Raw genomic sequence first — 26210 nt, 5'->3', positions numbered from 1 at the left:
TGATGGCAGTGCTATTGAATGCTACTGATAGACTGTTAGGTTGTCTTGTTGGAGGTAACCATTCCCTGTCCCTTGTTGCACAAATATTACTGGTCACTTATCAGTCAAAGCCTGAATGGTCTAATTTTGCGCTAAATGCAAGTATAAATTGCTTCAGGATCTGGAGGATTTTATTATTCGGTACTGAACACCCATCAGTGAACATCCCCAGCTCTGAGCTTGTGATGGCTGAGAGGTCAAATTGATGAAGCAGATGAAGATAGTTCAATCAATAATACTACCCCGATGAATTCCTAATGAAATGTTCTGTGCAGAGACGATCAGTCTCTCAAGCACAAATATTCTTTGTGCCAAGTATCATTCCAACTACTGGAGAGATTTTCACCCAGATTTGTTGTGCCACATGGTCAAATGTTACCTTGATGTCAATGGTGAGCCAGTCTCATGCCCATGTTTGAACTATGAAAGTAATGAAGTCTGAAAGAAAATAGCCTTGGGAGCCCAAATGAACTACTGGGGAGCAGATTGATACAATCGTGACTAGCACTTTCCAGTACTGATGATTCAGAAGTAGAGTTCATGAAAGAGTTAATTGAAACATAAAGGATCTTGAGGGGACTTGACAAGGTGGATATTGAAAGGTCAAAATCTAGAATTAGAGGTCATTGTTTTAAATGCGCACCCACTTATTTTTAAACTGAGATGAGGAGAGCTTTTTTCACTTTCTCAAAAGGGATGAACGTCCTTGGAATTCCCTTCCTCAAAACACAGCGGATGCAAAATCGACATATTTTTAAGGTAGAGATAGATAGCTTCTTGATGACCAAAGATTTCTGGAGATACACAAGAATGCAGAGATGTGGTTAAAGTCAGATTAGCTGCAATTAATATCAAATGGCGGAGAAGGGTCAAAGGGCCGAACGGCCTACTCGTGTTCCCTGTTAATATGGGGCAGTGTTTGGCTGGATTGGATTAAATCTTTCTTTTTATGGACAGAGTGTACATGGGTAATTTTCCAAACATCTAACTGACAATTGTATTGTCACTGTATTGGAACAACTTGGCTAATGGCATAATTAATTCTGCAGAACAAACGTTCAGGACCATTGGCAAAATGATGCCCTGGTTCCATACCTTGCAGCATCCAGTGTGTTCAGCTGTTCCTTGATATTGTATGATAAGAACTGAATTATCCAAAGTCAGGAATCTATGATAATGGGAACCTCAGGGAGATGCAGAGGTGGAGTTTCACTTGGCACCCCTAGCTACAGGCAGCTGAAAATGCTTTTTGGATTAACGTGCTAATATCTTCCATCAGTAAACTTGAGGATGTTTCTGGAACCACCTCCCCTTGTGATCATTTACTTAATTGTCCACAAGCACAGCACACCCAATCTAAACAGTACTGATCGTGTACACAGACCAGATAAATTATAGCAACTCATGGCAGTGGCCATCTTTCACCATACTTTCAAGAGCTATTGATCATGAACAACAAACGTTAGCCTTGCCAGCGATGTCCACATCCCATGAAGAGACAAAAGGATATTTATAATTGGATGCGCAGTACAGATCTTTGATGTCATTTGTGGGATCACTTAGTTCCTTCTATATTATGCTATCCATAAACCATTAAACATTGTTTAACCCCCTGTAGATGCATGTTGTAGCTTCAAATTAGTACCAGACCACGTAAAGACTGTTTTTCTCCTGTGATGAACATTACAAAATCAGCTGGGTTTTTAACAACAGCCTAGCAATTTCATGACTACTCATTAAACATGCACTTCATTCCAGAGTTATTGATTAAATTTCCTATGGTGGAATAAGAGGTAACGCTCCCTAGAACCTTCCTGTTGGACTCTGGACAACTTGAAAAACTGTTATGCTCAGTTAATAGATCATAGCCTGAGCAAATACTACAAACATAATTAGTTTTAATACGCCTGATTTGAACAGACAACCAAACATAACCTTTCCTGGTGACTTAGTGGTTAGCACTGCTGCCTCACAGCACCAGGGACACAGGTTTGATTCCAGCCTTGGGCGACTGTGTGTGGAATTTGCACATTCTCCCAGTGTCTGCGTGGATTTCCTCCAGGTGCTCTGGTTTCCTCCCACAATCCAAAGATGTGCAGGTTAGGCGAATTGGCTGTGCTAAATTGCCCATAGTGTTCAGGGATGTACAGGTTTGGCACATGAGACAGGGGTAAATGTCTGGGTGGGATACATTTCGGAGGGTCAGTGTGGACTTGTTGGGCTGAAGGGCCTGTTTCCATACAGTAGGGATTCTAATTCAGTAGGTATTAGAATCTACTTAGATTTCATATTCAATTTATACATTGATACTCATAATTTGGTACGTTTCTTAGAAATATTAAATTTGACTCCGATGTAAATGTGAACATTCTTTCAATCTCAAATATTACACGTGTAGAACAGGAACACGTACAATAATTTAAAAAAAGACGTGCCAACCACTAAACTGTAATGCAGCTAGTTATCGAAACTACTATACACAATAGTGAAGGGGTTAAATGCATAGGCTTTGCACAAGGCAAAAACAAAAGGATTCAGATATCAAGGGGAAGCACTGTAATAACTAAGTTGTTTTAAACATTTCCATTAGGTTGAAAATTCAAAATGGTAATATTTCTCAACAGTATTCCCACATTACAAAAGATAATGAAATTTCACCATGTCGAATAGTTCAATAGAAAGTAGTTTTAGATGGTTTGAGCAAAGTCTCTGACTCCCCCTCAATACATTTATGTTTTGCCCTTGCAAGAAAAAAAAGTATCAAAACAAAAATGCACAGGATGGCCAATGACATTGAACTAGAATAAAGAAATTTATCAAAACAAAATTGCCCAAGAATAAATCATTTCAGCCTACAAATTCCAGCATGAAATACGTCAACGGATAAAATTATTTTCAAAGTTATGTCCTTAACAGCCAGCTTTGCATTTCTTGTCCCAAAGCAGAATAAACTTACCCAATAGATTAATGATCCCTTCATTATAAGCTGCAAAAAGTCTAATGGCATCTTTGAATAGTAGCATAAAAGCTGCATTGATCACTCCATTTGTGAGTTCATTGGCACTGACCTGAGAGACAAAAAAAAATCAATTTCTTCACAATGTTATCATTTTCCATTTGAGACATTTTCCTGGCTGTTTCTGCCAATCAGAAATAAAGATGATCATCTTTTGCTGGGGCGGGGGAGAAGAGGACTCCATTAGATACAAAAGCAATAATTGGTGGTTACAACCTTAGCAAACAAAGAAACTTTGTCATTCTTGAAGTTGCAAGAATGTAGTTATACAGTTATGAAAGAGCAAACAATAGTCAAGATACAAATACACTAAAATTAAGGAGAAGGTATTTAGTAAACTGATGGGTTAAAGGCAGATAAGTCCCAGTGCCTGACAGCTTGCAACCTGCAGCGTATTTATTGGATATATTAGTTATGTTGTGGTTCTGCTCGCCGAGCTGGAAGTTTTTGCTGCAAACGTTTCTTTCCCTGGCTAGGGAACATCATCAGTGCTGTTGGAGCCTCGTGTGAAGCGCTGCTTTGATGTTTCCTCCGGTATTTATATTGGTTTGTTCTTGCCGCTTCCGGGTGTCAGTTTCAGCTGCAGTGATTTGTATGTGGGGTCCAGGTCGATGTGTCTGTTGATGGATGTTCTTGCCATTTCCAGGTGTCAGTTTCAGCTGTAGTGGTTTGTATATGGTGTCCAGGTCAATGTGTCTGTTGATGGAGTTTGGGGATGAATGCCATGCTTCTAGGAATTCTCTGGCTGTTCTCTGTCTGGCTTGTCCTATGATAGTGGTGTTTTCCCAGTCAAATTCATGTTGCTGGTTGTCTGAGTGTATGGCTACTAGAGATAGCTGGTCGTGTCGTTTTGTGGCTAGCTGATGTTCGTGGATGCGGATTGTTAGCTGTCTTCCTGGTTGTCCTATATAGTGTTTTGTGCAGTCCTTGCATGGTATTTTGTAAACTACATTAGTTTGGCTCATGCTGGGTATTGGGTCCTTTGTTCTAGTGAGTTGTTGTCTGAGCGTGGATGTTGGCTTGTGTGCTGTTATGAGTCCTAAGGGTCGCAGTAGTCTGGCTGTCAGTTCTGAGACGCTCCTGACATATGGTAGAGTGGCTAGTCCTTTTGGTTGTGGCATGTCCTCGTTCCTCGGTCTATCTCTTAGGCATCTGGTGATAAAGTTGCGTGGGTATCAGTTTTTGGCGAATACCTTGTATAGGTGTTCCTCTTCCTCTTTTCGCAGTTCTGGTGTACTGCAGTGTGTTGTGGCCCTTTTGAATAGTGTCCTGATGCAGCTTCGTTTGTGTGTGTTGGGGTGGTTACCTGAAAGCAACACCCCCCCCAGATTCTATGGACTACCCAAAGTACACAAACCAGACATCCCACTCAGACCCATAGTATCACTACCAGGGACACCAGCATACAAACTGGCCAAAGAACTACAACAAAAACTGAAACACCTAGTCAGCGGATCCAAACACTCCATACAATCAACACAGGAATTCTTGGACGTCATCAGGAATACACACATAGACAAAGAAGAAACCATGGTATCATTCGACGTGACGGCACTGTTCACTTCAATTGACAAAACCCTAGCCAGAGAAACAATAGCCAACCTACTGGACATACATAACAGAACACAGGAGGCCGAACCTATCAACAAGGACGGCATACTTAAACTACTGAACCTGTGCCTCACCACACACTTTACATTCAACAATCAGATATACGAACAAATCAACGGAACACCCATGGGATCACCAATCTCGGGACTCATAGCAGAGGCAATTATGCAAAGGTTAGAACATACAGCCATACCACAAATCCAACCCAAACTCTGGATCAGATATGTTGATGACACCTTTGTAATCATCAAAAACACAGATATAGAAAAAACACACCGAATCATCAACGCCACACTCACAGGAATCCGATTCACACGAGAAGAGGAAAAGGATAGCCAACTCCCATTCCTAGACGTGTTAGTAGAGAGAACACCCAACGGAGAATTCACCACAAGGGTACACAGGAAACCAACACACACAGACCAAGTCTTAAACTATGAAAGTAACCACCCCAACACACACAAACAAAGCTGCATCAGGACACTATTCAAAAGGGCCACAACACACTGCAGTACACCAGAACTGCGAAAAGAGGAAGAGGAACATCTATACAAGGTATTCGCCAAAAACGGATACCCACGCAACTTTATCACCAGATGCCTAAGAGATAGACCGAGGAACGAGGATATGCCACAACCAAAGGACTAGGCACTCTACCATACGTCAGGAGCGTCTCAGAACTGACAGCCAGACTACTGCGACCCTTAGGACTCATAACAGCACACAAGCCAACATCCACGCTCAGACAACAACTCACTAGAACAAAGGACCCAATACCCAGCATGAGCCAAACTAACGTAGTTTACAAAATACCATGCAAGGACTGCACAAAACACTATATAGGACAACCAGGAAGACAGCTAACAATCCGCATCCATGAACATCAGCTAGCCACAAAACGACACGACCAGCTATCTCTAGTAGCCATACACTCAGACAACCAGCAACATGAATTTGACTGGGAAAACACCACTATCATAGGACAAGCCAGACAGAGAACAGCCAGAGAATTCCTAGAAGCATGGCATTCATCCCCAAACTCCATCAACAGACACATCGACCTGGACCCACATACAAATCACTGCAGCTGAAACTGACACCCGGAAGCGGCAAGAACAAACCAATATAAATACCAGAAGAAACATCAAAGCAGCGCTTCACACGAGGCTCCAACAGCACTGATGATGTTCCCTAGCCAGGGAACGCAACGTTTGCAGCAAAAACTTCCAGCTCGGCGAGCAGAACCACAACAACGGATACCCGAGCTACAAATCTTCAATCAGATTTTAAATATTAGTTATGATATTTCAAAATTCCCTGGATTCTGGAAAAAGTACCAGTGGATTGGAAACATGCTAATGGGACACACTTATTCAGAAAGGAGATAGGCAAAATGTGGGAAACTGTAGATCGGTTAGTTTAACTTCTGTCATCCAGAAGTCAAGTCAATCATAAAAAGGAAATAACTGAACACTTGGAAAACAAAAATTAAATTCACCAGCGTCAGCATGGTTTCATGAAAGGCACGTCGTGCTGGACAAACTTGGGATTTTTTTTATTAAAAGGATGTAACCAGCAATGAGGATCCAGTGCACATAGTATATCTAGATTTCTAGAAGACACTTCACAAGGGTGCAGCATAAAAGACTGATCTAGAAAGTTAGATCCAAGGGGTAGAGTACTGGGTTGAATACAGGATCGACTGACGGACAGAATTGGCGAGTTGAAGTTTAAGGGTTCTCCCTGGATGGTGAACTGTAACTAGTGAGGTGCTGCACAGTTCAGTTCTCAAACCTCAACTATTTACAATCTACATAAATGATGTCTAAGCAGGGACAGACTGTAACATGGCAAAATTCACAGATGACACTAAAGTAGATGGGAAAGCAGGTTGCTTGCAGAGTTTACAGATGGATTTTGATAGCTGAGGAGAATGGCCCACATTCTGGCAGATGGAGTTTAATGTGGATAGGTTTAAGACTGTGCATTTTGGCTGGAAAAATATGGGCAAATTATTATTTAAAGGGGAAGCAAATTCAATACGCTTAGTTCAGAGAGATCTGGGCGCCTTTGTGCATGAATTGCAGAAAGTGGGTCTGCAGGTCCGGCATATACTAAGAAAGGTAATGGAATCCTGGCATTTGTTGCAAACAACTGGATTATAAAAGTAAAGAAGTGCTGTTATAATAATTACACTTTGGTGAGATGACACTTGGAGTGTGTGTGTCCAGTTTTGGTCTCTTTACTTGAAGGGTGTAGTGGCACTAGAGGCAGCTCACAGCAGGTACACCACATTGATTCCATGTATGAAGGGGCTGTCGTAAGAGTATTAGTAGAATAACTTAGGCATGTACTCCCTGGAGTTCAGAAAATGAGAGGGATTGGAGAGATATATAAAATGCAAAAGGGAATTGATAAGGTAGATTGTTCCCTCTTGTGGAACGTATCAATTAAAAGGTCATAAATAAAATCAGATGAAGAGAAACTACTTCTTGCAGAGGGTTGTGAATCTGTGGAATTCACTGTCCCAAGAATGCACTGGAGGCAGCAATCTACAGATTCAAGAAAGAAATAGATAGGTTTCTGATGAAAAGTGGGATAAAGGGCGATAGGGAATAGGCAGGACAAAGAAGTGAAGACCAGGAAAAGATTAGCCATGATTTTAAACAGCAGACTGGGCCCAAACGGCTGAATTGCCTACTCCCACTCTTACGTTCTGAAATGAAAATGTAAACACACAAAGATGACAGATGCCAGAAGAGAGAGAACTGGTGAACACGTGAAAAAGCAGGAGAAAAAGACATTAAGCACAATGCAAAAAAAGGTCTTTTATTAAAAGATATGTTCAAAGTATGTTGGGATTGCTAACCAACATTAATTGGCCTCAAGTAGCTAATGGTGAGCCATTTTCTTCTTTATATCAAGCGGCTTGTTCGGTCACTTCTATGGGCAGTTAAGAGTGAACTGCATCATTGAGAACATGGAGTGATAAATAATCCTGATGAGTCACATTTTGGTCAGACCAGATCTGATGGTACATGTCCTTTAGGGAAATAAATTTATGAACCAGATGGGTTTTCACAACAACCCAGTAGCTTCATCGTCACCACTACTGACAGCAATTTTTTAACCCAGTTCGATGTTAATTAATTGAGTTTAGACCAGCTGACATGATGGGATTTGAACTCCCGTTTCCATCAATTAGGTCCAGACCTCTCAGTTACCAGTGCAATAACATTATCATTGAGCTATTTCAATGCGAAAAAGTAGTGACTCAAAAAGGGAGTGAAGTACTTATTGCATTAATAGCAATTTTATAAAGTAGAATTGAGTGGAAAAATGTTTCATGATCACAGTTTTAAACTTAAAAAAAAAAGTGGTTATGAATAGAGATTCAAATACAGTGGCACAGTGGTTGGCACTGCTGCCTCATAGCGCCAGAGACCCGGGTTTAATTACCGCCTCAGGCGACTGTGTGGAGTTTGCACATTCTCCCCGTGTCTGTGTGGGTTTCCTCCAGGTACTCTGGTTTCCCCCCCACAATCCAAAAAGGTACAGGTTAGGTGAATTGGCCATGCTCAACTGCCCGCAGTGTTAGGTGAAGGGGTAAATGTAGGGAAATGGGTCTGGGTGAGTTGCACTTCGGCGGGTCGGTGTGGATTTGTTGGGCCTAAGGATCTGTTTCCACACTAAGTAATCTAATATAAAAACAGAAAACTCTACTTTGATGACAACAACTTCATTTTTCCTCCTAAGACTTCCTCTTATAGACTCAATAACTTTTCTTTCAGGACAAATCCATAATATACATAATATCAAGATTTTATTTAAACTCACCATCACAGCTCTACATGTATTTCACATTATGGCCACAAAGCCGAATATTCCATTAGTTTATAATAACCCTAACTATTTCAACTACTGCTTTGCTGAACCTACACCCACAATTCTCTCTACTCTTCTACATGATCCAGCTTTTCACTAAAGTAGAACAGTTGGACTTTTACCAAATGTTCTTAAATTTAATTCTGTCCCTTTGATTTTTTGGGAAACAATTTTGTCAATATAAATCTGAGATTTATATCGATCTAAGATTTTTTTCACCCCTTTACAACCTATATTTGTAACACTGAGGCACAATTCAAATGTGAAGCACTGCTGAATCAAAACACTAAATCAGAAAGGGGAATGAAACTTAAAAATTAAGACTCAAGCAAACACAAAAAAGACAAATGAAAAATATCACAACCTCTCAGTCCAACTGGTATATTAAATTTACTTGACACTAGAAATCTGGCACGTAATGAACAGCCCCAAAAGAGTAAAATGAGAAAGTCCATTCAAGGGCCAATGAGACCTTCAAATGGGAGCCCAAAAGGCAATGAAGCTGATCGGGCTCATTATGGCTTGACTTTGCAAAAATACAATTATTCTAACAGATGCACAGATTTACTTGCAAGTGAATGCTTATTCCTCCACAGTTCCTGCATCATAGCTCTGAGGTCCGAATGTAACAGCAGTGGATGCATGCGTAAAGCTGGCATGCATTATCAAACAACATAATGACCAGCCTGGAGAAGGACAGTGAGGAAAGCCTCCCAATCTGCATGGTGACTCAGTGGTTAGCACTGCTCCCTTACAGCGCCAGGGACCCGGGTTCAATTCCCACCTCGGGTGACTGTCTGTGTGGAGTTTGCACATTCTCCCTGCGTCTGAGAGTTTCTTCTGGGTTCTCTGGCTCCCTCCCACAATGCAAAAATATGCAGGTCAGGTGAACTGGCCATGCTAAAGTGCCCATAGTGTTAGGTGTAGGAGTCAGAGGGAAATAGGTCTGGGTGGGTTACTCTTCGAAGAGTCAGTACGGGCTTGTTGGGCTGAATCGTCGGTTTCCACACTATAGGTAATCAAAACTATATAACGCTCTCTAATTATTGCTTGTAAAAGGAAATTATTCTTGCAACATATTTCAAACGCAAATATTATTGCACAGACGTTCTACTAAATTGGTAAAATATCACTGTTTGCAAAATACTACAGGCTTCCTTTGTTTTTTTTAGAAAACATGTCCTTTGTGTATTTTATTCTTGTTGTTTTACTATCTAGCTTCCAATACATAAACTAGCATATGGCCTATTACTGATCTAAAGGACAAATGTAGGACAGTATAATTTATTTAGTTCAAGTAAATTATGACATCGAGCAACTACGTGAGGTCTGGGAAAGAGAGTTCGGAATTCAGATCTATTCGGAAACGTGGGAGGGTATCTGAGAACGTGAGCAAGATTTTGATCTGTAATAGGACCCATGCTAAGCAGTTAAAGATTCTTCATAGGTTCATCTGGCCCCAGGTTGCCATTTGAAATTAAAAGAGGGAGCATTTTCAATGTCCTCAAATGTAAAACATGCACAGGTACCCTCACTCATTATTTGTGGTCATGTCACGAACTTCATAGGTATTGGAGCGCTGTGGCAGGAGTAATAGAGGGGGTCTTGGGGACCAACGTTAAGGGGGACCAGTCTCTCTTCTCCTGGACTTGCCAAATTTACCTTCATTAGATGTACATGGAAGAAAGCTTTTTAACATTCTCACTTTTTGTGCGAGGAAGAACATTCTGATGTGCTGTGCGTCTGAGAATGCCCTGGGCCTGCCAGGGCGCCGTAAGTTAATTATGGAACACATCCCTTTGTATTTTCTCTCTATTATGGTGCACCAAAACACAAAACTTTTTCTAAGACATGGTGGCTCTTCTTGAATTACCTGGAAGCAGATCTGTCTGTCATTTTATTTAGCGCCTTCGTTTAGCCATAATGGCTTGGTTTAGTGAACCTGATGACCTGAGAGGAAGAATTTCGAATAAATGTAGGTGTAATAATAAATGCTCTCAAAAGGTTAGGAGTTTCGTTGCGCTGAGCGACATTTATTTATTGATCCTTAGTGAGTACAGTGTGGTTTGTTCTGTAGAGTAATGTAATACTTAGTTTGTTGTTGTTTAGGTTATAATTTCATTCATTTTTTGTAATTTTATAATTTTGTAACGAAAACTTTGAACAAAATATTTTTAAAAGTAATTTATGAAATTTTATTAGTCATCAAAATTAAAACAAACAAACAAAGTCTCCAGCAAATTACACAGAAAACTTGACTGCTTGCTCCATATTGTGCAACTCTTGGGATTACCTACCATGTCAAAGACAATACTTTAGCAATTACTCACTTAATAGACACATGCACAGAACAAGCTACATGAAAGTAAAACCCTACTATGAATAAGGACCCAAGATATGAGAAAATAATGAAAAATTGTACAAGAGTAAATCTGGAATCTCAAAAAATATAATCATCAAGTTCTGATAATGACTTCAATTTCCGACCTTAGACAACTACAGAGGAACCTCGATTATCAGAATATCAATTATCCAAATATCAGATTATCCAAAGGGATCTCAAGGCCCCAATAGAAACATTACGTCAAAGAGCTGTTTCAATCCTGATCGTGTCTTTTGTTTACAGGTACAATGATTAAAAACAAACTCAGCTCACTGAAATTTTGCCGAGAACAGTTCTGAACAGTTCAGGCAGTCTCCAAATGACTGACCTCCCGCACTCTCACTCTCCACCAATACTTTCCCTGGAGTTCTACACAGGGGTGTACCCTTAAACCACCCTTCCCCAGATATTTATCCAACATTGTCCTGTACAGGGTAGAGGTAGAATAAGTCAAAAAGTTGCAGTTAAACTGTGTGTGTGTCTGCAGCAGCAGTCTTAGCGTTAGTGTCCAGTCCAGCTGGCGGGGTGGGGGCTGGTCAGCCGGGGTTGTAGTAGGACAGTTGGATAGTGTTTGGGGGTGGGATGGGTGCAATCGGGGTTGGGGGAAGAGGGCTCGCGCAGTGTACTTCTGCTTAGTCTCCTGCACAGGGAGCAGACTTCATAGAAAACCGAGTGCCAGAGGAAATCAATTAGCCAAATAATTATCTAAACGAAATAGTGCCCGATCATCTTGTTCAGATAATCGATGTTCCTCTGTATTTGGTTTTGTCAATCATTACATAAATCTGAATGTATCCAAAAGGAAGTTTATATGCCAGGAGATAAAACTCACATTGAAGTCCAGCAATGCATCCATCTGATTCTGTATAATGGGCATAGTCTTTAGTAATTTCTCTGTACTCATTGTTCTCATCACTCCATCAGCCCTAATGAAATAAATACATATTAAATGTAAAATACTTACAGGAACAAGACTAAAATAACTTATCGTTAGGAAAGCTAGTATGACTAAATACGCTATGTCAGTAGAACAATGACAAATACACTTGCATTACCGAGATTGGTGATATATTAGGTGGTATATTAGGTGGTAAAATTGTATAGTGCACGCATCTGAGATATATGCAATAAGCCAATTACACTTCCATCACTCCTCAACATAGAACCCTCAAAAATGTTAAAATGTGCCAATGAGTGGAAAATAAAGAATGAGGCTGCCCAGACTTATTTCATGGTAGTCTGGATTTTATATGTAGTAATAATCAACATATAGCAAGAACAAATATGAAACAAGGAGGATGCTGAACTTTACAGGCTATCAATTCAATCATAATTGGAGAATAGTGTAGAGTTTTGGTCAGTTTATTATTGAATAAATGTTCAGGTCACACAAATACTAGCAATATGGAACCAACGTGGAACTTGCAGCACAGGGATATTGTTATGTTCAAAGACTTAGAACCAGGAGACATTGTATGAAAGGTATTTAAGTGTTGCTAAGTGATTCTCCTTAAGTGCTTTTGAAAAAATTACAAAGTTGTGAAAGATTATTGATACCGATAGGATTGTAAACACACAAAAAACATAATTCAAGGTTTGTGTAAAGATTTATAGCTTGGGTGCCGGTTGCAGTTTTGTTGGCATGTTCCCAGCTGAGCCAGGAAGTTTGTTTGCAGACATTTCATTCCCTTTCTAGGTGACATCTTCAGTGCTGCTGCACTGTCAGTTGGAGTTTATTTGGTTTTCTTCCCATTGCTTCTGGTTGTTCATTGCAGTGTTCGTATAGAAGGTCAGGGTCAATGTGTTTATTGATGGAGTTTGTGGATGAGTGCCATGCTTCTAGAAATTCCCTGGGTGTCTTCTGTTTGGCTTGTCCTATTATTGTTATGTTGCCCCCATCAAATTTGTGGTTCTGGTCATCTGAGTGTATAGCTACTAGGGTCAGCTGTTTGTAACATGTAGTGGCTAGTTGATGTGCGTGAATGCAGATCGCTAGTTGTCTGCCTACTTGCCCGATATAGTGTTCTGTGCAGTCCCTGCATGGAAACTTTTACATCATATTTGTCCTGCACATGATGGGTTTTGGGTCTTTATTCATTTGACATTCAGCAGCCAGATACATGAACAAATCAACAGGACCCATTGGCTCACCCATCTCCAGGTTCATAACAGCAGCGGTGATGCAAAAACTAGAACACAGAATGGAAAATACACTACAAGATGGTGTACAGAAAAGCCATGCACATAGATCAGTTCCTGAATTCTAACAGCTGCCACCCAAACACACACAAGAGAAACTGCATTAGGACACTGTTCAAAAGAGATACAATACACTGCAGCACTCCCAATCTGTGCAGAGGAAGAACATCACCTGTGCAAAGAACAGATACTCCGCAACTTCATCTGCAGATCCTGGCAGACAAATAACACCATGAGGACATGCCACAACCCAACACACTAACCACTCTACCCTTTCTAAAAAATGTCTCCAAACTGACAGCCAGGCTTCTCCAACCATTCAAATTTGTGACAGTATAAAAACCAACAGCCAAGCTCAGGCAATGGATCCAGGTCAAAACTCACCAGAACAAAAGTCCTAACACCCATTATGTGCAGGACAAATGGTGTACAAGATTCCATGCAGGGACTGCATGAAATACTTTAAGACAAACAGGCAGACAACTAGTGATTCGCATTCATGAACATCAACTAGCCACTAAACGACATGATCAGCTGCCCCTGGTAGCTACACAATCATACAGAAAAGAATCACAAATTCGACAGGGACAAAACAATAACAGGACAAGACAAGAGGACAGCCAAGAGAATTTCTAGAAGCATGGCACTTATCCATAGACTCCAACAATAAGCACATTGACCTAGATCTAATATACCAACCACTGCAACAAACAATCGGAACTGGCAACCAAAATCAGCGGGAATGAAACCAAATAAATTCCAACAGACACTGTACACCAGCACTTCACAGGAGACTTCATAGCACTGATATGTCAACTAGAAAGAGTTTAAAACGTCTCCAAACAACTTCAACTCAGCAAACATACCCACAACAACTGCAATAACTTAATTCTTCCATTGAATACTGGCTGCATTTCAAAGCAATTGACATATAGCAAATAAAAGCACAAGAAAAAATAAAACCACAAACATTAAGACTGCCTTTATATACTAAATATGCACTGTCAAGTCCCCTGACCTTCAAAAATCATGCTGTTGTTTACCTGGTCCCTACAACTTTGATGTTTTTCCCCATTTGCTGTTTCTATAAATGGTATAATTTAAATAACATCAATAACCATTTGTGATGATTCTTTCCATATTCTAATAAATAATATACTGCATGAGGACATTCTTCTGAAGTTAACATGAGTGCTTTTCTACCCAACTAAAACATTGCAGAGTGCTTAATAATGCCGTAAATTGCTTTGAAATGCAGCTACTGTAGAAAGGACCATGAAAGGTGACTCAAATTCTCTTCCAGCAGTAAAATTACATGACTGATGGGATTTTCAAAGAAAAAAAAATTGAAGTTGCTATGCATATTAGTAACATTCTCTTCTTAATTTTTAAATCCATACTTGTTATTGTTTCTCTTCTCCTTTCCCACCCCTCCCAAGCCACAGAACAATCCTTACAATCAAGACAGTATTAAAAAGTCAAAAGCACGTATGCTCACTTTGACATAGACTTTTTCTGAATATTTAAAGTTAAAAAAAGGATTTTGGGTAATCCAAGATGGAGGACAGGAAAAATTTCTGGCTGTAAGAGCTGCTCCTTTTTTTTGAGGTATTTTAGGTAGTGGAGGTGATTTCCTTGAATTCCAGGAGCAGCAGTTACTGTTTTATATGCTGTTGCATTGTTTTGGAACTTTGGGGGAAAGAAAAAGTCAAAACTACAGCAGTTTTAAAAGGGAGAAGAGCAGACAAAGGAAGCACATGGTGAGGACAGTGCAGGAGTGAGAGAGAGAAGAGAGAGAGAGAAGAGAGAGAGAGAAGAGAAAGAGAGAAGAGAGAGAGAGAGAGAGAGAGAGAGAGAGAGAGAGAGAGAGAGAGAGAGAGAAGAGAGAAAGACAGAAAAGAGAGAACCTAAGCTACTGCCTTTGCTGTTTTTGAATTCATGTGTCGCTTGACATCGGAGAGCGTCGGTGAAAATTAACAAACAGTGAATTTCACAACTAATCTTGGTTTGGGTGAAGTTCACAACATAGAATCAGATAAGTTAATTGGTGTTTTAAGTCTGTCCAAGAGAAAGGCTGTATTAGTGAGTACAGTGGGTTCTTTCTTGATTATATGTTTTGGAGTTAAGTCTCTTGATTAAACTTAAAATATAAGCCACAGCTATTAGTTAAACCTGGGGCAGTGTTTTGTAGAGGAATAAGACAGTGTTATTTTCTTGGTCTATAGATTGTGAAGGAGCAAAAAATGGCCTTTGCAGTGATATGTACTTCTTGTCAGATGTGGGTTACTGCGGATTATATCTGCCATAAATGCTGCTGGATGCGAATCTTATCAGATTGGTTTGTGAGACAGATAGAAGACAGATGAGGTATTTGCAACAGCAACAGTAGGTGGTGGATGGCAGTTATAGGGGGGGTGGGGGGTGGTGGTGGGGAGTCTCAGATACAGTCACATAGGTGGGTTAACTCCAGGAAGGGTAAGAGAGGAAGGCAACTAGGGCAGGAGTCTTCTGTGGATATACCCATTTCAAACAGGCATGCTGTTTTGGAAAATGTAGAGGGCGATAGATTCTCAGGGGAACATAGCACAAACAACCAAGTTTCTGGTATGGAGACTGGCTCTAATGCAACGAGGGGTGCGTTGGCTTCCAAGAGATCAATTGTGTTCGGGGATTCTGTAGTCAGAGGTACAGACGTTTCTATGGCCAGCAGAGAAAAAGCAGAATGGAGTGTTGTTTCCCTGGTGCCAGGATCAAGGATATTTCAGAAAGGTGCAGAATGTTCTCACGGGGGAGAGGGGCCCGCAAGAGGTCATTGTCCACATTGGAACCAACGATATAGGAAGGGAAAAGATTGAGGTTCTGAAGGGAGATTACAGAGAGTTAGGCACAAATTTAAAAAGGAGGTCCTCAAGGGTAGTAAATATCTGGATTTACTCCCAGTGCTACAAGCTAGTGAAGGCAGGAATAGGAGGATAGAGCAGATGAATACATGGCTGAAGAGCTGGTGTATGGGAGAAGGATTCATATTTTTGGACCATTGGAATCTCTTTTGGGGTAGAAGTGACCTAAATAAGAAGGACAGTTTGCAGCTAAATTGGAAGGGGACTAATATACTGGCAGGGAAATTTACTAGAACTGCTTGGGAGGATTTAAACTAGTGTGGTGGTGGTGGTGATGGGAGGGGGGTGGGCCCAGAGAGATAGTGAGGAAAGAGATCAATCGGAGACTGGTAGAGAGCAGAGGTGAGTCAAACAAACAAACAAACAAACAAACAAACAAACAAACAAACAAACAGTCAGGGCAGGCAGGGACAAGGTAGGACTAATAAATTAAACTGTATTTATTTCAATGCAAAGGACCTATCAGGGAAGGCAGATGAACTCAGGGCATGGTTAGGAAATTGGGATGGGATATCATAGCAATTACAGAAACATGGCTCAGGGATGGACAGGACTGGCAGCTTAATGTTCCAGGATACAAATGCTACAGGAAGGATAGAAAGGGAGGCAAGAGAGGAGAGGGAGTGACATTTTTGATAAGGGATAGCATTACAGCTGTGCTGAGGGAGGATATTCCCAGAAATACATCCAGGGAAGTTATTTGGGTGGAACTGAGAAATAAGAAAGGAATGATCAATTTATTGGGATTGTAGTATAGACCCCCCTAATAGGCAGAGGGAAATTGAGAAACAAACTTGTAAGGAGATCTCAGCTATCTGTAAGAATAACAGGGTAGTTATGGTAGGGGATTTTAACTTTCCAAACATCGACTGGGACTGCCATATAGTGTTAAAGGTTTAGATGGAGAAGAATTTCTTAAGTGTGTACAAGACAATTTTCTGAGTCAGTATGTGGATGTACCTACTAGAGAGGGTGCAAAACTTGACCTACTTTTGGGAAATAAGGCAGGGCAGGTGACTAGGTGTCAGTGGGGGAGCACTTTGGGGCCAGCGACCATAATTCTATTCGTTTTAAAATAGTGATGGAAAAGGATAGATCACATCTAAAAGGTGAAGTTCTAAATTGGAGAATTTTAATGGTATTAGGCAAGAACTTTCAAAAGCTGATTGGAGGCAGATGTTCGCAGGTAAAAGGACGGTTGGAAATTGGGAAGCCTTCAGAAATGAGATAACAAGAATCCAGAGAAAGTATATTCCTATCAGGGTGAAAGGGAATGCTGGATGACTAAAGAAATTGAGGAGAAAGTGAGGACTGCAGATGCTGGAGATCAGAGCTGAAAATGTGTTGCTGGAAAAGCGCAGCAGGTCAGGCAGCATCCAAGGAGCAGGAGAATTGAGGATTCCTGAAGAAGGGCTCATGCCCGAAACGTCAATTCTCCTGCTCCTTGGATGCTGCCTGACCTGCTGCGCTTTTGCAGCAACACATTTTCAGTAAAGAAATTGAGGGTTTGGTTGAGAAAAAGAAGGAAGCATATGTAAGCTATAAACAGGGTAGATCGAGTGAATCCTTAGAAGAGTACAAAGGAAGTAGGAGTATACATAAGAGGGAAATCAGGAGGGCAAAAAAGGGGACATGACATAGCATTGCCAAATAGAATTAAGGAGAATCCAAAAGGGTTTTTACAATATATTAAAGGACAAAAGGGTAACTCGGGAGAGAATAGGGCCTCTTAAAGATCAGCAAGGCGGTCTTTGTGTGGAGCCACAGAAAATGGGGGAGATACTAAATGAGTATTTTGCATCAGTATTTACTGTGGAAGAGGATATGGAAGATTATAGAATGTAGGGAAATAGATGGTGACAGCTTGCAAAACGTCCAGATTACAGAGGAGGAAGTGCCGGATGTCTTGAAAGGGTTAAAGTTGGATAAATCCCCAGGACTTGATCAGGTGTACCCTTATGTGGGAAACTAGAGAAGTGATTGCTGGGCCTCTTGCTGAGATATTTGTATCATCGATAGTCACAGGTGAGGTGCCGGAAGACTGGAGGTTGACAAATGTGGTGCCACTGTTTAAGAAGGGTGGTAAGGACAAGCCACGGAACCAGAGACCAGTGAGCCTAACCTCGGTGATGGGCAAGTTGTTGGAAGGAATCCTGAGGGACAGGATGTACATGTATTTGGAAAGGCAAGGACTGATGAAGGATAGTCAACATAGCTTTGTGCGTTGGAAATCACATCTCACAAACTTGATTGAGTTTTTTGAAGAAGTAACAAAGAGGATTGATGAGGGCAGAGCAGTAGATGTAAGGCGCTCGACAAGGTTCCCCATGGGAGGCTGATAGCAAGGTTAGGTCTCATGGATTAAAGGGAGAACTAGCCATTTGGATACAGAACTGGCTCAAAGGTAAAAGACAGAGGATGGTGCTGGAGGGTTGTTTTTCAGACTAGAGACTTGTGACCAGTGGAGTACCACAAGGATCAATGCTGAGTCCACTACTTTTCGTCACTTTATAAAGTGGAGTCGCAAGTAGATAGGTTATTGAAGGAGGTATTTGGTATGCTTCCCTTTATTGGTCAGAGTACTGAATACAGGAGTTGGGAGGTCATGTTGCAGCTGTACAGGACATTGATTAGGCCACGGTTGGAATATTGCATGCAATTCTGGTCTCCTTCCTATCAGAAAGATGTTATGAAACTTGAAAGGGTTCAGAAAAGATTTACAAGGATGTTGCCAGGGTTGGAGGATCTGAGCTACAGGGAGAGGCAGAACAGTCTGGGGCTGTTTTCCCTGGAGTGTCTGAGGCTGAAAGGTGACCTTATACAAGTTTACAAAATTATGAGGGGCATGGATAGGATAAATAGACAAAGTCTTTCCCTGGGGTCAGGGAGTCTAGAACTAGAGGGCATAGGTTTAGGGTGAGAGGGGAAACATATAAAAGAGACCCAAGGGGCAACTTTTTCACGCAGAAGTTGGTATGTGTTTGGAATGAGCTGCCAGAGGATGTGGTGGAGGCTGGTTCAACTGCAACATTTAAGAGGCATTTGGATGGGTATATGAGTAGGAAGGGTTGGGAGGGATATGGGCTGGCTGCTGGCAGGTGGGACTAGATTGGGTTGGGATATCTGGTCGGCGTGGACAGGTTGGTCCGAAGGGTCTGTTTCCATGCTGTACATCTCTATGACTCTATTCTTAAAGTGCAGATTCAGCTGCCCCAATGGGGAAGCTGGGAGACCTGTTGGTCCAAAATAGATACATGTAACAATTGGCTGTTAAAGGGATACCAGAAGTTTGCTTACTGTTTTGACAACAATTCAAATTTAACCAAATTAATTTAAATTATGCCCAAGATATTAGAAGCCAATGGAAGTTAAAAGTTTATTTTTTGACACTCGGAAACCAATCAAATTATAATTTTGTTCATTATTAGAGTTACGAATATAAATTGTTATTTTTCTTTACATAGTGGAAATTAAAGAATTCTCTGTCACTCAAATTTTAACAGATTACGAGGCGAGACGGGCATTTCTTGGTATTTGGTTTTTAAGTAACAGAGAGGCTCAACCTTCGCATCGTAACAGTCATGAACTATGAAAGTGATTTAATTTTGATTCATATTTTTAACAATATTTTACAAATGGCGTCATGGGTACATGCATGAAAACCATTTAAAATTGTCTTGTTCCTTGATATTCATTTAAATTAGCTGATCAAGTGAAGTGACTTTAGGTATCACTGGTGCCCAGTTGGGATCTGGGGAAAAAAGTTTAAGAAGTCAGAGGTTTCAATCCTGACTACAAATAAGTGCACCTGCTAGAACATAGGCGAAACAACCTGATTGCCAGCTACTCCATATACTCCTCTTAGCAGTCCAGAATCAAGAGTCTGACTCAGGCAATCAACTGCTACCACTGATCTTTTAACCACAATTGAATCTACATTAGTACCATTGAAGAAATGCAAAAGTAACCATATCCATTCCTTGCTCAGGCCAAGGGAGAGAAGTATATTGTGATTGAAGGCAGTATTCTATCACGATCTTTAAACTACATAATTTTAGCATATACCCATTGCATCTTCCAATAATATTAAGATTCTGTGAACATTCAAAATTATAAGACAGTACTGTGCTTTGTATTTGGATAAAAAGCGAGTGCCATTGCACTTCCTGCTACATCAAATCATTTACTAATAATTGCCATGAAAAACGGCCACTTGATTGAAGTGCCAAAAGGGAGGAATGGAGCATCAGCCACTGCCTTCATAAAAGGAAACCATTGCTTTATCAAGATTTAAATCTAATACTTAATTGGGATTATCAAGTTACAGGTAATACATGTGCAGAAGACTTGTAGTTAACACAATTCAAAACTCGTTAGATGATCAGCAGATACAACATAACTATTAACTCCCACTGAACTGCAGCTACTTAGGTAAACAATACAAAGGAAAAAATCAATTTTGGCAGAATCATGTTACAGTTAACTGTTATTAGTCCTTACCCTCTTTTCACCTTGGTGAAGTCAAAAGCAACCTGCCTGTAGGAGACTGCCTTTTCATTTAGGTATCTACTATAACGCCGGATGAAAGTAGACATGTCATACCCTTAAACACACAAAATATCCATGTTAAAAACAGTAGCACCTCATGAAGAATAAACATGTATTGCTGTTGGTCAGTAAAAGCAAAATGGTTTTATCTACTTAAAAACAGTTATAAAATGTATTTATGGGCACATTTATGCCTGGACACGAGATCAGGAGACCAATCATGAATTTCTGTTTCCAATCAACACATTGCTTCACTATTCAAGTTAAACATAAGTGAGAATATTTCTTATTCTTAAGACTTCCATCAATAAGAATAGTTAGTGGATTTCTAAAAAAAAATTTGCAACATAAATGCTATATCTAAGGAATAGGTGACTACACAAGACCTTTACACAGACAAAGATAACACATACCTATCATAAGGCATATTGGAGAAGGACATGGAAATGGAAGTAGGACATTCAATCATAGAACAGAACCATACAAGCCCTTTGGCCCTTGATGTTGGTCTGATCATTTATCCTACTCGAAGTTCAAACTCACCTCCATACCCTTCATTTTACTATCATCCATGTTCCTACCCAAGGGTCACTAAATGCCCCTCATGTATCTGACTCTACTTCCACTGCTGGCAGTGCATTCCATACATCCATCACTATGTAAAGAACCTACCTCTGACATCTCACCTAAACCTTGCTCCAATTACCTTCAAATTATGCCGCCTCTCGACAGCCATTTCCACCCTGGGAAAAACTCTCTGGCTGTCCGTTCTATCTCTGCATCTCATTATCTTGTACACCCCTATCCAGTTTCCTCTGATCCTTCTTCACTCCAATGAGAAGAGCACTAGCTCCCTCAAGCTTTCTTCATAAGACATGCCCTCCAGTCCAGGCAACATCCTATTAAATCTCCTTTGCACCATCCCTAAACCTTCCATATCTTTCCTATGATGAGGTGATCAGAACTGAACATAATATTCCAAGTGTGGTCTAACCAGGCTTGATAGAACTGCAACAAAACCTCACAGGCTCTTAAACTCAATCTCCTTGCTAATGAAAGCCAACACACCACACAACTTCTTAACATTCCTGTCCACAAGAATGGCAACTTTGAGGGATCTATGGATGTGGACCCCAAGATCCCTCTGTTCCTCCATACTGCCAAGAATCCTGCCTTTAACCCTGTAACCTGCATTCAAATTCAACCTTCCAAAATGAATCACTTCATACTTTCCCAGGTTGACCTCCATCTGCCACTTCTCAACCGAGCTCTACATCCTGTCAATATCCCATTGCAACCTACAACAGCCCTCCACACCATCCGCCACTCCACCCAACTTTGTGTCATTGGCAAACTTACTAATCCATCCTTCCACTTCCTCATCAAAGTCATTTTCAAAAGTCAAGTACTTCAGAGGTCCCAGAACAGATCCCAGCAGAATACCACTGGTCACTAAGTTCCAGGTTGAAAATTTTCCATCTATTACTAATACTACTCTCTGTCTATGGGCGAGCCAATTCTGCATCCAGACAGCCAATTTCTCTCTGTCCCATGCCTCCGTACATTCTGAATGAGCCTACCATGGGGTACCTTATCAAATGTCTTATTAAAATCCATTTACACCACACCCACAGCTCGGCCTTCAATGTATTTTGTCGCATCCTCAAATAATTCAATAAGATTTGAGAGACATGACCTGACCCTCACAAGCTGACTACGTCTAAGCAAACTATACTCTCCCAAATAATCATAAATCCTGTCTTTAAGAATCCTCTCCAATAATGTTACAAGTGGATGCCATTGTTTCAGAACTGTGGGCGGCACGGTGGCACAGTGGTTAGCACTGCTGCCTCACAGCACCTGTAGACCCGGGTTCAATTCCCGACTCAGGCGACTGACTGTGTGGAGTTTGCACGTTCTCCCCGTGTCTGCGTGGGTTTTCTCCGGGTGCTCCGGTTTCCTCCCACAGTCACAAAGATGTGCGGGTCAGGTGAATTGGCCAAGCTAAATTGCCCGTAGTGTTAGTTAAGGGGTAAATGTGGGTTGCGCTTCGGAGGGTCGGTGTGGACTTGTTGGGCCGAAGGGCCTGTTTCCACACTGTAAGTCTAATCTAATCTAAATCTAAAAGATGGTGTGAAGGGGTAATTTGCAGATGAGCTAAGATGGAACAAAGGATTAATTCCTGAGAATTCTACATATGTTTCAGAGCAGAAAGATAACCCATTGCAATCAAAAAAAAACAATTCTAGCAGTCAAATAGATCTGAGTAAACTAAGTAAACTAAGGAACTTGCTGGATGACAAGTTGGTAACAGAACATGGTGGCTCAATTCCAGCCATCTTCTAAGAAGTATACCCAATGTAGGTCAAATGAAGTGACCAAACTAAGGATCTTGAATGTTTGTTTATGCAGTGAGAACATTACCTTCTTGAAGCATTGCATTAATTATAATGGCATTTTAGTTAATTTTCCACAAATGAATCAATAACTCATGATCTGTGTTAAAAATAATTGTTTGCTGTTAAAAGGTATATGGAGTTAGGTTGCAGATCAGCCGTTATCTCATTGAGTGATAGCACAAGCTTGAATGGCTGACCTTTATTATAGTCATGGAGAGGGATAGGGGCAGGCGGTATGGGAAAGCATTTAGTTGGGGCGGGGGAAATTACAATGATCTTAGGCAGGAACTATGGAGCATAAATTGGAAACAGATACTTTCAGAGAAATGCATGACGGAAATGTGGAGGTTGTTCAGGGAGCACTTGCTGCGAGTGCTGGTAAGGTTTGTCCCACTGAGACAAGGAAGTGATGGTAGGGTGAATGAGCCTTGGATGACAAGATGTGGAATATCTAGTCCAGAGAAAAAAGGAAACTTAAGGTTAACTATACAAGGATCAGACAGGGCTCTCGAGGATTACAAGGCAGTCAGGAAGGAACTGAAGAATAGACTTAGGAGAATTAGATAGTCACATGAAAAAGCTTTAGCAGGTAGCATTAAGGAAAACCCTAAGGTATTCTGCACTTACTTGAGGAACAAGAGGATGGCCAGAGTGAGGGCAGGGCCAATCAGTCATAGTGGAGGGAACCTGTGCCTGGAGTCGGAGGAGGTAGGGATGTCCTTCATGAATACTTTGTTTCAATATTCACTACTGAGAGGGAACCTTGTTTTTGTGAGGACAGTGTGAAACAAACTGATATGCTTGAAGAAAAACGAGGATAGGTAAGGCCCCTGGGTTGGTCAGGATAAAGCCAAGTTTACTATGGGGAAGTGAAGGAAGAGATTGCTGGACCTTTTGGCGATAATCTTTGCATACTCACTGTCCACTGGAGTCGTGCCAAATGATTGGAGGATAGCAAATGTTATTTCCTTGTCCAAGAAAGGGATAATCCTGGGAATTACAGACCAGTCAGTCTTACATCAGGAGTGGTCAATTGAGCCACAATGTTCTGTTACCAACTTGTCATCCAGCAAGTTCCTTAGTTTACTCAGATCTATTTGACTGCTAGAATTGTTTTTTTTATTGCAATGGGTTTTCTTTCTGCTCTGAAACATATGTAGAATCCTCAAGAATTAATCCTTCATCCCATCCTTGCTAATCTGCAAATTACCCCTTCACACCATCTTCTGAAACAATGGCATCAGCTTGTAAATGTCACAATTTTTGCCTCAGACTAGCTGACAGACATTCAATTTTGTACCAATACCTGTTGTACCACTATCACTGATTTTATTTATTTCCCAGCCCATTTATATGATGCTAAAAACTTCCATTATGATTGATGCTGACTGACAGACAAGAGGTAATGGAGAAAGAAGTCAAAAGGTAAACAGTACTGAAGCATTATAAATTCAACACACATCATAGGATATAATCATTCCCATCCATACCAGAGAGGGATACACTGCCTTTCACGAATCCGAAAGTGAGGCCAGTTCAGGATCTGAAGACTTGGAAATCTAATCAACTTCCTTTCCTGATGTACAATATGAAAAATCTACCAATGGATTCTCTATTTTACAGAAATCCTACATTCAGTGATCAACACACGTGAAAGTTTTGCAGTCCCACAAGCAACAATTTTATTGACAATTTCATGAAAAGAGCCCTAATCATTTGTTCACTTGAGTAAAGCTTAATACCAAGATAATATCCATCAAAACCATCTTGCCTGACAATGACTATATAATAATGGCTATCCTGATCAAATCATTAATCACTGTCTCTTGCATAAACTTATTGTACTTTTGACCTTAAATGGTTCACTGTATACTTCACCTTTTCCTTTCCAGGAGAATCAGTTTCATCAATTTAAGTAAATTAAAGTTAATTCACTCACCTCCTATTTTGCAGTAAATCACTTGACCAAGTGTGGCATCAAACAGACCTCCCCCAGTTTAACCCAGATCCATCATTCCAACCTGGCAGTGCCCTCTTGACCTATCTTCCTTTACATTTGTCTGCTCCACCCTCCCCACTGATCCAAAACTATTACCTCACACCTGCATCTATCAGCATCTCACCTAGCTTTACCCCTCCCCGCCGTCCCACCTCCCTAATTCTCCCTCAACCCCCTTCCTGAAGGGCAAATGCCCAAAACGTCTACTTTTTTGCTTCTCAGATGCTGCCTGACCTGCTGTGCATTTTCAGCACCACACTTTTTGACTCTTAGCTCCACCATCTGCAGTCCTCACTTTCTCCTAGTAAAACTGATGTCCATGGAAATTGAGGGAAAATGCACTGCTGGGTGGAGTCATACCAGGCAAAAAGGAAGATGACTGTAGTCATTACAAATCAGTCTTCTCAGCACCAGGGCATCTCTGCAGCAATTTCTTTGGGTAGTGTCTTTAGCTGCTTAATTCGTCCGTAAGGTTAAAAGTGGGGATGTTCATCATTGATTGCATCATTTGCAACTCTTCAGATACTGAAAGCCCGTGTCCCAGTACACCAAAACCACCATCCAGGCTTAGGCTGAAAACTGTGAAGTAAGGCTTGTGCCACACAAATGCTCATTGCCAGTAAGAGATAATCTGAACATGACCCCTTGACATGAAATGCCATTACCTTCACTGACTTCCCACTGACATTATTCCAGGAGTTATCATTGATCAGAAACTGAACTGAACTACCCGTATAAATACTATGGCACCAAGAGCAAATCAGAGTCTAGGAATACTGCAGCGAGTAACTCACCTCCTACCAGGCACAAATCAGGAGTGCATTGGAATACTCCTCACTTATCTGGCTGAATGCAGCTTCAACTGCATTCAAGAGACTTGACATGAAAATAAAACAAAGTCTGTTTGATTGAAGCAACATACACTCCCTCCAACACTGACACTAAGTAGCAGCAGTGCGTACCATCTATAAGATGCATTGCAGAAATTCTGCAAAGCTCCTTCATACCTTTGAAAACCACAACCAATATCAGCTAGAAGAATGAGACAACATGTAGAGGGAACAGCACCATCTACAAATTCCCCTTGAAGTCATGCACTATCCTGACTGGAAATATATATATTTTTTTATGTTGTTGGATCAAAATCCTGAAACTATCTTACTCATGGCGTTATAAGCCTACTTAAGTGCTTGGATTGCAGTGGTTCAAGGCAGCAGCTCACTTGGATCTT

The 26210-nt window shown here is 40.9% G+C and overlaps 1 protein-coding gene across 12 annotated transcripts in view; it reads right to left on the bottom strand.

Moving 5' to 3' along the window:
* picalma (phosphatidylinositol binding clathrin assembly protein a) overlaps positions 1-26210 on the bottom strand; it is a 143164-nt gene that overhangs the window by 78613 nt on the left and 38341 nt on the right. For all 12 annotated transcript variants that reach the window (XM_060825977.1, XM_060825973.1, XM_060825974.1 and 9 more), the window contains exons 4-6: positions 20534-20636; positions 11767-11860; positions 2996-3107 (exon numbers count right to left, since the gene is read on the bottom strand). In XM_060825977.1, coding sequence (XP_060681960.1) covers positions 2996-3107; positions 11767-11860; positions 20534-20636 — 309 coding nt within the window. The remainder of the gene's footprint in view (positions 1-2995; positions 3108-11766; positions 11861-20533; positions 20637-26210) is intronic.

This window comes from Hemiscyllium ocellatum, chromosome 6 (genome assembly GCF_020745735.1).
Source record: "Hemiscyllium ocellatum isolate sHemOce1 chromosome 6, sHemOce1.pat.X.cur, whole genome shotgun sequence".
Lineage (NCBI taxonomy): Eukaryota > Metazoa > Chordata > Chondrichthyes > Orectolobiformes > Hemiscylliidae > Hemiscyllium > Hemiscyllium ocellatum.
This window is presented reverse-complemented; position numbering and strand designations above follow the sequence as displayed.